We start from the raw sequence: 14,817 nt of genomic DNA on the forward strand, positions 1-14,817 counted from the left end.
GTTCACTTTTCCCCTCTCCCTCACCACAGAACTTCCGCTTCAAGGCCATCGATGATCAGTATCGGACCCTGATGCAGATCTCTGTAGCTGATCCCCTGGTTCTGTCACTTATAGTGCCCAGTGCCAAGCGGAGCCCTCATTTCCAAGGCCAGCAGCTGCAACAGCTGCTGCAGAAAGGCTCAGTAGAGTTGGAGGGCATGATTATGGCTCTGGAGAGCGTGCTCTATGGGGTACGTGCTCACTTCCCCCGCCTCTTCTTTCTCAGTGACAGTGAGCTGGTGGCCCTGCTGGCTGCCCCACTGGAGTCATATGAGGCCCAGCTATGGGTACGACGCTGCTTTCCTCATGTGCATGCTGTGAGCTTCAAGTCCAGCCCAACTGGTAAAAACATGGTGGATGACCGGGAGTCAAGCCCAAGCACACAGACTCAGGTGGAGGGACTTTCAGTGCTAGGGGCAGGTGGGGAGGAGGTGAAGCTACAGGGGTCCCTTCCTCTGCATCCAGATCTCCCCAAGTGGCTGGCCTCTCTGGAGAAGTGTCTGCGTTTGGCACTAGTACACATGCTGCAGGACTGTGTGGCTGCCCGTCTTGCTCTGGGCCCATCCTTAGACAAGGCCTTCACGCAGCTGCCTCAGCAAAGCCAGTTGTCCCTGCAATCATATGTCCACCACTGGCTGGATTTAGTCCAGGCCTTCCCATGGCAGTGTGTGCTGGTGGCAGAGGAGGTGGTATGGCGAGCCAAGATGGAGGAGGCTCTGCTTGAGGAGAGGACCCTAGCCATGGTCAACATGCAGGTGCGCAAGCTTGAGGTACTGGTGCATTTTGTACGGGCCCAAAGGGCCTCCAAGGGTGGGCAGCCCCTGCCCTCTGTCCGCCAGACCAGCCTGCTCAGTGCCCTGCTGGTCATGGCAGTGACTCACCGGGATATTGCACAGCTGCTTCAGAAGCACCAGGTCAGTGATCTGATGGACTTTCACTGGGCCCGCCAACTCAAGTACCACCTGGGTTCATCTCACACCCCACCCCAGAGTCCCCTGCAGAGTCTCAAGACTAGTGCATCTACTGAGACTTCTCTGTCACCAGCTGCATGCTGGATAGATGTGCTGGGCCGGTCCTTTCTGTACAATTATGAGTACTTGGGTCCCAGACTGGGGTCTCTACCCAGCCTGCTGCCTGAGCGGCCAGCCCTGGTGCTGTTATTGGCCTTGGAGGAGGTGGCCTGTGGGACCCTACTGGGCCCTGATGGTGTGGGCAAGGCAGCAATGGTGCAGAGCCTGGCACAGGCCCTGGGGCGCCAGCTGGTGGTGATGCCCTGCTTGCCCCAGATAGAGGCCCAAAGCTTGAGTAACTACCTAAATGGTGCCCTGCAGGGTGGTGCCTGGCTGCTGTTGCAGGCAGCCCAGCACCTGCCCGTTGGCTTGCTCTCTGCCCTGGGCCAGCGCCTGGCCGAACTCCACCACCTCTATGCCCCACTGTATCAGGAGGCTTCCCGAAACACCAGCACTGTTGACCCCACCCACTTCCAGCTCCTTGGCAGTGGCTTCTTTGAGAAACATCACGTGTCCATGCGCCTTGGCTATGGCTGTCTCCTGACACTGCGTGCCCTGAGCCCTGCTGTGCCTGCTAACCTGCACCTGCTACTGCGGCCTGTGGCATTGACACTGCCTGACTTGCAGCAAGTAGCAGAGCTGACCCTACTGGGTGCCGGGATGCGGGATGCCTCCCACATAGCTACCCGCCTATCCAAATTCTTCTCCCTAGAGCGTGAGCTTGTGCCTGGGCCCCTGCCCTGCCGCTTGCCAGTGCTCAAACAGGTACTAGAAGACATGATACAGGCTCTAAATGTGACCAAGGAGGAACCCAAGTCTCAGAAGCCGCACAGCCTAGCGGCCATTGAGGAGGCCGCCCTAGTGCATGCCCTGCTACGCTCACCACTATTCAGCATCCTCAATGGGGTGCACCTGCATAACCTCCGAGAACTGCTCTGTGGGCTGTTCCCTAGTGCCACCCAGGTGCTGGCAGAGCCTATGACCCACAGGCTGAGGAAGCCACTGCTGGTGGAAGAATTGCGGCAGGCAGGCCTGCATCCCAGCCCTGATATTTTGGGGTCCCTCGAGCAGCTGAGCCAGGCCCTGGGCCGGGCCTCGGGCATTTTGCTCCTGGGCCCTGCAGGCAGTGGCAAGACCACTTGTTGGCAGAGCTTATTTAAGATCCAGAATCGGCTGGCAGTCATGGAGGATGCCTCAACCCAGGGCTCCCAGCATGTGGAAATTACTCACCTGTATCCCAGTGTCCTCAGCCCCCAGGAGTTCCTGGGATGGCTAGAGGGCTCCTACTGGCACCACGGCATCTTCCCCAGACTGCTTCGTGCAGCCTCTCAGAGTAAGACTGTGGGCCCAAAGGGGCAGGCACAGGAATCGGTGGGGATCCAGCACTGGATAATATGTGATGGGGCCTCCAGTGCTGCTTGGCTGGACTCTATCACTTGCCTCCTAGGCGAACCCCCCCAGCTTAGCCTCCCCAATGGTCAGCAGATAAAACGACCCCCTGATACTTTTCTCTTGATGGAGGTGGGAGATGCAACAGGGATGTCCCCCACAGTGGTGGGCCGTTGTGCCCTAGTCTGGTGTGGTGGGGAGCAGACTTGGCAGGGTATGCTTAGCGTCCTGATGGCAGCCCTGCCCCATGAGTACCGCCTGCGGCTCCAGACAGTCATTGAGCTCAACCGCTTAGCTGAAGTGCTGGTGCCTGCAACGTTCCGATTCCTCATCAGCCAGGGTGCCAGCTCTTTGCTGCAGGTACATGGGCAGCAGGCTGTTTGCCCAGGTGTGGCTGAAGTCACCAGCCTGGCCCGCATTTTGCGTTGTCTGCTTGACCCCCACCTGCATATAGATGAGGAGGAGACGGCACATATCCCAGGTGAAGGGAAGGGAAAGGGAAGGGCTGGTTTGAAAGAGATGGGGCTTTGAGGGTAGCTGGGATATAGCTGGAGCCGGGGGCGTGGGTTCTTGGGTGGACTTGGGCCTGGGGGACTGAAAGTGAGAAGTAATAGAGCCAACCTCCACTCTCCTCCTCTACCCCCTGATTTTTCCTACTGGGTTTCCTGTTTTGGCCTTGGTGACCTTTGCAGAGGACCTCAGCTCTAATGATCCTGTGGCCCAAAGCTTGAAATCCTCAAAAAGCAGCTCTCTGAACCGGTCCCAGGTTGACAGCGATGATGTGCCTATTAAGCACAGGGAACACCTGCTGGCTATCAGCAGCTTTCTTTTTGCCTTGATCTGGGGCTTTGGAGCCCACCTTCCTTCCAGGTATCTGTAGAGGTGGAGTGTGGGGGATGCAGAGGGCTGGTATGGACTGGCCCATGGGAGTCAAAACTCATGTGACATCACTGTCAGGGGAGGGTGAAGTTTGTGATGGTGTCACAAATGGAACTGTTATAGCTGTCTGACACTTTTGCGTGTGTGTCCATCTGAGCAGGCTCTGGCCCCTCTTTGACGTCTTCATAAGGGATTCTATTAGTTGCCTCCCTAACTACCCTGAGCCATCGCCCTCAGCTTTGGTGTTTGATCTACATGTATGCCCTGAAGATGGGACACTGGTCCCTTTCACTGGCCAATACCTGGGCAGCCGTGTCAAGGGAATTCCAGGCACCTTCCACCCTTCTCCCCAGGTGAGAGGACAGTAGGGCCGTAGCTGGGGTTGGGGCTCAAGGAGACATCCTGGAGGAGTCCATGTTCTAGGCTCAGCTGAGGCCTACCTGCTCCCATTCTTTGATATGTTTTCACAGTCACAAGAATACAGGAAGTGTTCTGCAAGTACAGCTTTCAGACAAGACCCCTAGACCTTACTTTCAGCTAGATTACTGTCCTAACTGGAGCTGCCACAGTAAGCCCTGCTCCTGTCCTGCAGACTGAACGGCTCTTATATGTGGTGGACCTGCTTTTGTCAGAGGGACACCCAGTGCTGCTGGCTGGAGAAGCAGCAACGGGGAAGTCAGCCTTTGTGGAGGTGCTAGTGGAGCCACATCATCCTTACACATACAGCCCCATCCACCCTGCCTTCAGTACCACCCACCTTCGCCTTCTACTAAGCCGAGGGGTCCAGGGCCAAGCACAAGCCAGTCTGTGGCCCGGGCGGCACGTGGATTCTAAAGGCTCCCTCCTCTTCCTGCTGGAGGATTTGCACCTGGCTGCTTCTGGTGAGGAGCTGGGGGGAGGGAAGAAAGGAGTCACTGTCATCTCTTGAGACTGTAAAATCCCCATCAATGTTCATTGACTCTCAAATAGACACCTATAGACCAAATTCAGTGTTCTATTCTTAATATCTTCTCATTCTGCAAATGCTCCATGAACAGTCTTACCCCTCTCATGGCCTCAGCCACCGTCTCTATGCTTTGACTGCTCAATCTTTATCTCCAACCCAGGCTTTTCTTCTAAGCACCAGACCTGTTTCTCCAACCATCTACTGTATATCTCCACCTTGTTGTCACGTTGGCACCTCAGATGCAACCCTGAACTCATCTCCTTCTCCCCCCTCCCCCAAACCTGCTACTGTGTTTCCTGTTAGTAACTGGTACCACCATCCATCCAGTCACTTAAGCCAGAAATCTTGTTGATATCTCCTCTCTCACCAATGTCCAGTCACTATGCCTTCTAAAGATCTCTCAAATCTTTCCATGTGTTTTCATTTCATTTTCCCTGGTTCAGACGTCTAGTCATTACCTGGAACTTTGGCAAATGCTTTTGCAAGGTTCTTCGTGATGATGTTTTCTTCTCTAGCCTCTTACACTGTGTGCTCTAACTGGATTCACCTATGTACAATTTATTGAGTAGTACAATTATTAGTACAATTTATTGAGCACTGTGTGCTGCATGCTTTATCTGTGTCATATTTAGTGTTCATAGAATCCTAGTAACATGGAGATTTGTTATGATTATTTTAAAGATGAAGAAACTGAGAGATTTTTAACTTGCCCAAGACACTCTAGCCAGTAAGAACCAAGATTAAAATTCGAGTCTGTTTGCCCCAAAACCTGTAATTTTTTCTAACTATGTTATTTGACCTTCTCAGTGAATTTGCGCAAATAATCAGGATGTCAGTGGGTAGTAGGAAGAGTAAATTCTGATCTTTGAATGCCAACCAAGAAGAGATTTCAACAGGAAGGCTGAAAACATTGCAAGCAATGTTGTAGAGTGACGTACATTATAGCTGGCAGTGTAAAAGGTGTCATTGAGGGACAGTCACCAAAACATCCAGTATAAAATAAAAAATTAATAGACATAACAAAACAAAAAACTGTGACCCCTATCAAGAGAAAATAGTCAACAAAAACTGACCCTGAGGTGGTCTGTAAGTTAAATTTAGCAGACAAATACTTTACAGCAGCTATAATAAAAGTATTCAAGTACTTAAAGGGAAATATGATCTTAATGAGTGAATATATAGGTAATCTCAGCAAATAAATGGAAACTACTAAAAATAACTCAAGGTGGGGCTGGCCCCATGGCCGAGTGGTTAAGTTCGCGTGCTCCGCTTCAGTGGCCTGGGGTTTTGCCAGTTTGAATCCTGGATGCAGACATGGCACCGCTCATCAAGCCATGGTGAGGCAGCATCCCACATGCCACAATTAGAAGGACCGACAGCTAAAACTACACAACTGTGTACCGAGGCTTTGGGGAGAAAAAGGAAACATAAAATCTTTAAAAATAAATAAACAATAAAAATACCTAAAGGGAAATTTTAGAACTGGAAAATATGATAACTGAAATGAAAAATTCACTGGATGGCTTAATAGAAGACTGGAGATGGCAAAAGAAAGAGTCAATGAAACCTGAAGCAAGAAAAATATTGACTATGAATAGTGGTTCCATCTAACACACATATAATTGGAGTTCTAGAAGGAAAGGAGAGTGAGAACAGGGCAAAAAAATCTTTGAGGAAATAATGACTAAAAGTTCTTGGAAAATACTGACTTTCAGAGATAGAAAGCTCAGTTATTACCAAGTAAAACATTAAAAAGAAAACCACGCCTAAACACATCATAGTCAAACTTGCTGAAAATCAAAGAAAGGAAAACTTTGAAAATGGTCAGAGAAAAAAATGACACATTATGTACAGATGAACAACATTAAGAATGATGGTTAACTTCTCATCAGAAACAACAGAGTCCAGGGGATAGTGGAACAACATCTTTAACGTACTAAAAGGCAAAAAAAGAACCCAAACCTGTCATCTTCAAATTCTCCATCCAGTGAAGATTACCCTTTATAAATGAGGAGGAAACAAAGGTATTTCAGATACTTGAAAGTTGAGAGAATTCACTGCTGCTGGAATTGCATTACAATAACTGCTAAAAGATGCTCTTCAGAAGGGAAATAATATGGAAACTCAGATCTACAGAAAAGAATGAAGAGCTTCAGAAATGGTAAATATGTGGGTACATATGAATATCTTTTTCATCTCTTAATTACCTTAAAAGATAGCTGATAGTTTAAAACAAAAATAATAACCTTGTTAGATGGAGTTGGTAATATAGGTAGAAGTAAAAATAATTGGAACAATAGTAAAAGGATAGAATGGGCAGCAGTGGGTAAAAGGAATTTTACTGTTGTAAGGTTCTTATGTTTGTGAAATGTGAAACAGGAAGTTGGGAAAGGTCAGGTGTGAAGTGTGAAGTGATAAAATATTACTTCTAAGTATTGATAAGTTAAGGAGGGATATTGTTAGCCCTAGGAAAATCACTGAACAAAGTATAGCTAAAAAGCCAATAAAGGAAAGGCAATGGGATTAAAATATTTAGGTCATGCAAAAGGAAGTGGGAAATGAGCAACAGAGGAATAAAAAGAAGAGACAAATAGAAAACAAATAACAATATGATGGACTTTAAACCAAACATATCAATAATTACATTAAATGTAAATGGACTAAGTACTCCAAGTAGAAGGCCAACATTGTCAGACCAAGTGAAAAAGTAAGATCAAGCTATATGCTATCTAAAAGATGTGCTTTAAAATAAAACACAGATAGATGAAAAGTTTTAAAAAAGCAAAATATTTACCATACAAACAATATGCATAAGAAAGTTGGTGTAGCTATATTAATACCAAAGCCCTTCAAGACAAAGGTATTAGCAGAGCTAGAGAACTGAACATTTCATAATTAAAAGATTCAATTAATCAGAAAGACATAAAAGTCCTAAATGTGTATGCACCTGAAACAGAGCTTCAAAATTTGTAATGAAAAAGTGGATACACACAAGGAAGAAATGGCAAGTCCAAGATTTAAAATGCCTCTCAGTAACTGATAGAACAAGGAGAGAGAAAACAAGCCTATAGATCTGAATAACACTATCAACTATATTGACGTTTACAGAACATCATACCCACAACTACAAAATGCACTTTATTTCAAGTGTACATAGAACACTCACCAAGATAGACCATAGACTGGGTTATGAATCAAGTGTCACAAATTTCAAAGGATGAAAATTACAGAATACTGGGGCTGGCCCCATGGCCGAGTGGTTAAGTTCGCGCGCTCCGCTGCAGGCAGCCCAGGGTTTTGTTGGTTTGAATCCTGGGTGCAGACATGGCACGGCTCATCAAACCACGCTGAGGCGGTGTCCCACATGCCACAACTAGAAGGACCCACAATGAAGAATATACAACTATGTACAGGGAGGCTTTGGGGGGAAAGAGGAAAAAAATAAAATCTTTAAATAAATAAATAGAATTACAGAATACTTACTCTGACTACAACAATAAAAATCAGTAACAATAAGATACCTAGAAAATGTCCAAATTCTTTGAAATTAAACAGCACTCTTCTAAATAACTCATGCATCAAAGAAGAAACTACAGGGAAAATTAGAAATATTTTGAACTGAATAATAATGAAAACAAAACATCAAAATTTGTGGGATATAGCTAAAGCGGTGCTTAGAGAGAAGTTTATAGCTTTAAATGCCTACATCAGAAAAGAAGAAGGGTTTGGACTCAGTGATCTGAATTTTCAGCTTAAGAATCTAGAAAAAGAAGAGCAAGTTAAACCCAAAGTAATTAGAAGGAAATAAAGATCAGAGCAGAGATCAATGAAATAGAAAAACACGCAAACAATAAAAAATATCAACAAAGGCAAAATTTGGTTCTTTAAAAAAGATAGATAAAATTAATCCCCGAGTTTCACAAATCAAGAAATGAAAAGAGAAAACAAATTATCAATATCAGGAATGAGAGAGGTTTTATCTTAAAGGTATTAAAAAGGATAACAAGGGAATATTGTGAAAAACTTTATACTAATACATTTATTAACTTAGATGAAATGGACAGATACTTTGACAAACACAACTTATTAAAACCTGACTCAAGGGGCCAGCCCGGTGGCATAGTGGTTAAGTTTGCATGTTCCACTTCGGCGGCCCAGGGTTTGCAGGTTTGGATTCTGGGCACGGACCTAGTGCTGCTCATCAAGCCATGCTGTGGCGACATCGCACATAAGATAGAGGAAGATTGGCCCAGATGTTAGCTCAGCAACAGTCTTCCTCAGCAAAAAGAGAAAGATTGGCAACAGATGTTAGTTCAGGGCCAATCTTCCTCACACACACAAAAAACAAAACAAAAAACAAAAAGCCTGGCTCAAGAAGAAAAAGAATAGAAAATGAATAGCCCTATATATCTATTAAAAGTTTGAATTCATAATAATAAACATTTCCAGTCCCAGATGGTTACACAGCTGAAGTCTATCGAGTATTTAAGGAAAAAATTGAAACTTACACTTTTCCAGAAAATGGAGTAAACAATTCCCAACTCACTTTGTCAGGCCACTGTAACTTTAATAACAAGCCCTGAAAAGACATTTCAAGAAAAGAAATTGTAGGTCATTTTCTTCTGTTAATATAAATGCAAAAATGAATCCTCGGGGCCGGCCTGGTGGCACAGCGGCTAAGAGCGCACGTTCTGCTTTGGCAGCCCCGGGCTTGCCGGTTCAGATCCCGGGTGCAGACGTGGCACAACATCAAATGGGGTATATCCCAGGAATGGAAAGTTGACTTAACATTCAAAAATCCATCAGTGTAATTCAAAACATTAACAGAATAAAGAGGAAAAAATGTAAGATCATCTCAATAGTTAAAGCATATGATAAAATTCAGTGCTATTCATAACTCTCAGCAAACTAAGAATAAAACGGAACTTTCCCAATTTGATGAAGGGCATCTATTAAGACCTACAGCTAATTGCATACTTAATAGTGAAATATTGAACACTTTCCCTAAGATCAGTCACAAGGCAAGAATGTCCATTCTCACTGCTTCTATTCAGTATTGCACCAGAGACCCAAATCAGTGCAATAAGATAAGAAAAAAAAGCCTTCAAAAATTGGAAATGAGAAAGTAAAACTGTCTCTACTGGCATATAACATGATTTTCTACATAAGAATCCAAAGGAATCTACACACAAAAAAACTATAAAGCTACTAAAATAAGTGAATTTAGCAGGGTCACAGGGTACAAAGTCAGTCTCTTGAAATCATTAGTATTTCTATACCTTCATAAAAAACACTTGGAAATCAAAATCTTAAAATATTTCTTAAAATATCACATAGGGGCCAGCCCAGTGGCACAGCAGTTAAGTTCACACGCTCTGCTTCAGCAGCCTGGGGTTCGCCAGTTCAGATCCTAGGTCCAGAGCCATGCACCGCTTATCAAGCCATGTGGTGGCAGGTGCCCCACATATAAAGTAGAGGAAGATGGGCACAGATGTTAGCTCAGGGCTAATCTTCCTCAAAAAGAACAACAATAAAATATCATCTAGGGGCCGGCCTAGTGGTGCAGAGGTTAAGTGCGCACGTTCCGCTTTGGCGTCCTGGGATTTGCTGGTTTGGATCCCGGGTGCAGACATGGCACCACTTGGCAAGCCATGCTGTGGTAGGCGTCCCATATATAAAGTAGAGGAAGATGGGCACAGATGTTAGCTCAGGGCCAGTCTTCCTTAGCAAAAAGAGGAGGATTGGCAGCAGATGTTAGCTCAGGGCTATCTTCCACACACACAAAAAGTATCATCTAAAAGGTTAAAATATTTAGGAACAAACTTAATGAAAGATATACACTGAAAATTACTAAATATTGATGAGATAAAGGAGACAAATAAATGGAGAGATATACCATCTTCATGGATCAGAGGAGTCAATATTAAGGTGCTCATTCTCATCAAAGTGATCTATAGATTCAATGGAACGGAATCTAAATCTGAGCAGGCTTTTTTTGGTAGAAATTTACAGGCTTATTTTGAGACTTACGTGGAAATGCAAAAGACCTAGAAGAGCCAAAACAACTTTGAAAAAGAAAAAAAACGTTGGAGAGCTTACACTAGTGATTTCAAGACTTACTATACAGCTGTAGTAATCAAGAGAGTGTGGAATTGGTATAAGGACATGGATATACAAATAAATGGAATGGAACAGAGACTCTGCTATATGGCCATATATGGTCAATTGTTTTTCAACAAATGTGCCAAGATAATTCAATGGCGGAAAGGATAGTCTTTTCAATGAATGGGGCTGGAACAACTAAAGATCTGTGTGGGTGAAAAAGTGAACCTTGAATCCCGCTTCACAACATAGAGAAAAGTCTATTATAAATGGATCACAGACCTAAATATAAAAGCTAAAACTGTAAAACTTTTTTTTAAATGTTGGATAAAAGTCTGTGTAACCTGGCTTAGAGGCAGTGATTTCTTTCTTTCTTTCTTTCTTTTTTTTTTTTTTTTAAAGATTTTATTTTTTCCTTTTTCTCCCCAAAGCCCCCCGGTACATAGTTGTATATTCTTTGTTGTGGGTCCTTCTAGTTGTGGCATGTGGGACGCTGCCTCAGCGTGGTTTGATGAGCAGTGTCATGTCCGCGCCCAGGATTCGAACCAACGAAACACTGGGCCGCCTGCAGCGGAGCGCGCGAACTTAACCGCTCGGCCACGGGGCCAGCCCCTCTTTCTTTCTTTCTTTCTTTCTTTCTTCTTTCTTTTCTTCCTTCCTTCCTTCCTTCCTTCCTTCCTCCCTTCCTCCCTCCCTCCCTCCCTCCCTCTCTCCCTCCCTTCCTTCCTTCCTTTCCTTCCTTTCTTTTTTTTAAAGATTGGCACCTGGGCTAACAACTGTTGCCAATCTTTTTTTTTTTCTGCTTTATCTCCCCAACCCCCCCACCCCCCCCGTACACAGTTGTATATCTTAGGTGCACGTCCTTCTAGTTGTGGGATGTGGGACTCTGCCTCAACGTGGCCTGACGAGCGGTGCCATGTCCGCGCCCAGGATCCGAACCCTGGGCTGCCACAGTAGAGCGCGCGAACTTAACCACTCGGCCACGGAGCTGGCCCCAGAGGCAGTGATTTCTTAAGACACAAAAATTAGATTTTACCAAAACTAAAAACGTATGCCCCTCAAAAGATACCATTAAGAAAATGAATAAAATAAGCCACAGACAGAAAAGTACTCATGATACATATATCTAACAAAGGACTTATACCCAGAATACATAAAAGTTATTAGAACTCAGTAAGAACAAATTCCATTTTTAAACAATGGACAAAAGACTTGAACAGATACTTCACAAAGAAAAATGTATGAATGGCCAAAAGCACATGAAAAGATGCTTGATATTAGTAGGCATCAGTGAACTGCAAATTAAAACCACCGTGAGATAGTACTTCACACCTACGAGAAAGACTATGATTAGAAAGACCGATAATAAGTGTTTGTGAAGTGTGGAGCAACTGAAACTCTCACACTTTGCTGGTCGGATTGTAAAATGATACAATCACTATGAAAAAAAAGTGTGGTGGTTTCTTATCAAATTAAATATATACTTACCATGTGACCCAGCAATTCTACTGATAGGTATTTACCCAAGAGAAATGAAAGTACCTGTATGTTCTCAAATAAACTTATACATAAATGTTCATAGCAGCATTATTCTGAATAGTCAAAACCTGGAAACAACCTAAATGTCCATCAGTGTGTCGATGGATCTACAAATTGTGGTATTTTTATAATGGGATACTACTCAGCAATGAAATGGAACACACTACTGATACACGCAAAACATGGATGAATCTCAGAATCATGCTGAGTGAAAGAAGCCAGACATAGTAAACTACATACCGTATAATTCCCTTTATATGACGCTCTGGGACAGGCAAAGCTAATCTATAGTGATAGAAGTTGAATCAGATAAAAATTCCTAGGATGGTGTGGTAGGGGACTGACTGCAAAGGGGCATGAGGAACTTCCTGGGGTGACAAAAATGTTCTAAATATCATTAGGGTGGTGGTTACACAGGTACGTACACTTGTCAAAACTCATTGAACTGTATATTTAAAATGTGTACATTTTATTTTATATAAATCATGTCTTACTAAAGCTGACTTTATAAAGGTGAGCATGTGATATAATTCCACTCTCTCTAACTGTGATGATTGCACTTTCTCCCCGATTGTGGTCAGATCAGGTTTCCATCCATCTTAGCTTCCAAACGTTCCATTCATTAATCCTCAGTTAATGAATAATTGGTTGTAGAGGTAGGTTTTGGGCCGTAAGAGAGAAGAAATTACTCACTTTTAGGCAGAGTGTGGGGGAGAGAGAAGAACTTACTCAGACATGACCAAGTCCCAGCACATCAGATGTACAAAATTCCTTTAGAACCCTGTGTATGCCTGAAGCAGACGCAGCGAGGCAGGCATAGGAGGAACAGGATGATGCTGTCATGTGGACTCAGGCACGTCCTCACTGTTATACTTCATGTCCCACAGACCCAGAGAAGACCTGTCAGCCAGTGTTGGAGACTCTGCGCCAGGCCATAAATGGCACCGTGTATGCCCACCGCACCTTGGAACTGCAGACGCTGCAGCCTGTAGTCAACTTCCTTGCCACTGCCACAGTGCCAGGCTTCTGTGAGCTCCCACTGTGCCCACGCCTTTTTCGACTCTTCACAGTGCTGGCCCTGGGCAGCATGACCCCAGCCATGCTGCTGAGCAGGCACACACCTAGCATCCAGGCCTGGCTTGAGCGCTTCCCCTCTGTGGAGCGAGAAGGGGTTCTAGCAAGAGCCCTGGTCCAGGCCTCAGTGGAGGCCTGGGACGTTGTAGGCAACTGCTTTATGCCTTCACCTCTCCGCCCACACTACCGCTTCTCCCTGCATTCTGTCAGTCAACTACTGGGCAGCCTTCAGCTGCTGCCAACGAGAGTGGGCTCCCGAGGTTTTTTCGACTGTGCCAACCACCACGAGCACTTGCGCCAGGTGTCAGCCTTGCATGGCACTCGCCTTACAATTATGATGGCCACGCGCAACATGGTGCGTCTTTGGTTGCATGAGGCACAGAGAACCTTTTGTGACCGGCTGGACAGCCCTAGGGAACGTTCCTACTGTGCCAAGCTGCTCCTAGAAGTAGCTCAGAGTGTCTTCTGCTGTGGGCCGGTGTCCCAGAGCCTGGGCAAGGGCTATGAGGGGGAGGAGGAAGAAGAGGAGAGGGTGCCTGAAGTGGAATCTGAAGGGGAGTTGGCCCAGTGGGAGGACTTCAGCAACAGTGGCAGTGAGACAGAAGAGGAGGAGGACCCTCATGGCCTTCGGGTCACCATAGGCTCGTGCTACAGTGATTCAAGTCTAGCACCATCCATAGCACCAGCCAAGGAGGAGACCAGAGAAAACATGGGTCAGAAGATAAGCCAGGAGGGAGGTACAAGGGCCCGCAGCTATAAACTCCAGCTAAAGACATCCAGGAGTTGGTGGCAGAAGACACCTCAGGTAGACCTGGTCTCACCCCTGTTGCTACCAGTGCTACTACTCCATCCCCAGGAAAAGCCCTCAGACCTGGTCTTCAGTCAGGAGCTAATACTAGGGTCCAACTTGGAGAGCCCCAACTTGTACTTGGAACGGCAGTGGGAGAGCCTGGAGAAGCAGCTGGCCACCTCAGCTGCTCAGCTGAAGCTGAGCCCCCACCTTGCCCAGTGCCACTCCATGGCCCAGCATGTGGCCCGCCTGGTCCGGGTGCTGGCCAGGCCCCGGCAGCATGGCCTACTGCTCTCAGGGGCTCTGAGTACTGGGCGCCATACTGCCATCACTCTGGCAGCTAGCATTTCTCAGGCCCGCCTCTTCCATCTGCCATCTGCGTCAGAGGAGGCCATTCTCCAGTGTCTATGGGATGCCAGCTGGCATGCTGGCGTGTTAGGCCAGCCAGTGGCACTGCTCGTGCCCAAAGGTGTCGATCTTACTACCCTTCATCGTCTGCTAGCCCTGGCAACCTCAGGCAGTTTCCCTGACCAGTACACAGAGGCAGATCTGGACAACATTGAAGAACATCTCCCCAGGGAGAACCTTAGCGTCAAGCAGAACATCAAGAAGGAAATGCTGTTGCAGAGGTGAGGCCAAGAACCCCATATACCAGGGGCTGCTCTGCTGTTGCTCCATCCTGGCCAAAAGAAATCTAGGGGTTGCCATGAGGGCTCAGAAGATCAGGGCTAGGAGTCAGGGTTGGGACCAGGGCCTGGATGGGCCAACAGGGAAAAGGGGAGGGCAGGATCTAAGCCCCTGGCCCACAGGTTCTACCAGCAAGTATGCAGCCACCTGCACATGTTCTTCCTGATCGGAGATGACCAGGCCCACAAACAGCTGCCCTCCACCCTTTTCCTGAGGCTCCTTCAACTGGCCATCGCTAGCATTGACCGCTATGAACCCTGGGACCAAGATTCCCTGGTCAGTGTGGTCCAGCATCACCTGGAGGGTGTTCAGAGCCTACCACTTGATGATGGTGAGCCCTTTTACCTGTCCCCCGACTCGTC

General features: G+C 46.3%; 2 protein-coding genes across 8 annotated transcripts in view; one reads left to right on the forward strand and one right to left on the reverse strand.

Annotated features, from left to right (window-relative positions):
* DNHD1 (dynein heavy chain domain 1) overlaps positions 1 to 14,817 on the forward strand; it is a 67,095-nt gene that overhangs the window by 36,546 nt on the left and 15,732 nt on the right. Inside the window, exons 22-27 of one of the 2 annotated variants that reach the window (XM_070274589.1) lie at positions 30 to 2,919; positions 3,131 to 3,308; positions 3,478 to 3,670; positions 3,910 to 4,198; positions 12,792 to 14,397; positions 14,578 to 14,786. In XM_070274589.1, coding sequence (XP_070130690.1) covers positions 30 to 2,919; positions 3,131 to 3,308; positions 3,478 to 3,670; positions 3,910 to 4,198; positions 12,792 to 14,397; positions 14,578 to 14,786 — 5,365 coding nt within the window. Of the gene's footprint in view, positions 1 to 29; positions 2,920 to 3,130; positions 3,309 to 3,477; positions 3,671 to 3,909; positions 4,199 to 12,791; positions 14,398 to 14,577; positions 14,787 to 14,817 lie in introns of those variants that run through there. The other variant, XM_070274590.1, reaches the window with a different exon arrangement.
* The window catches only part of RRP8 (ribosomal RNA processing 8), a 47,228-nt gene continuing 39,799 nt past the window's right edge, over positions 7,389 to 14,817 (reverse strand). For 3 of the 6 annotated variants that reach the window (XR_011441085.1, XM_070274596.1, XM_070274593.1), the window contains 2 exons: positions 8,772 to 8,842; positions 7,389 to 7,681 (listed from right to left, as the gene is read on the reverse strand). Coding sequence is in view for 5 of the 6 variants with exons in the window: in XM_070274596.1 (XP_070130697.1) it covers positions 8,814 to 8,842 (29 nt within the window). In the remaining variant the exon portion in view is untranslated. Of the gene's footprint in view, positions 8,843 to 14,817 lie in introns of all 6 variants that reach the window. The other 3 variants (XM_023645906.2, XM_070274595.1, XM_070274592.1) reach the window with 1 other exon arrangement.

This window comes from Equus caballus, chromosome 7 (genome assembly GCF_041296265.1).
Source record: "Equus caballus isolate H_3958 breed thoroughbred chromosome 7, TB-T2T, whole genome shotgun sequence".
NCBI lineage: Eukaryota > Metazoa > Chordata > Mammalia > Perissodactyla > Equidae > Equus > Equus caballus.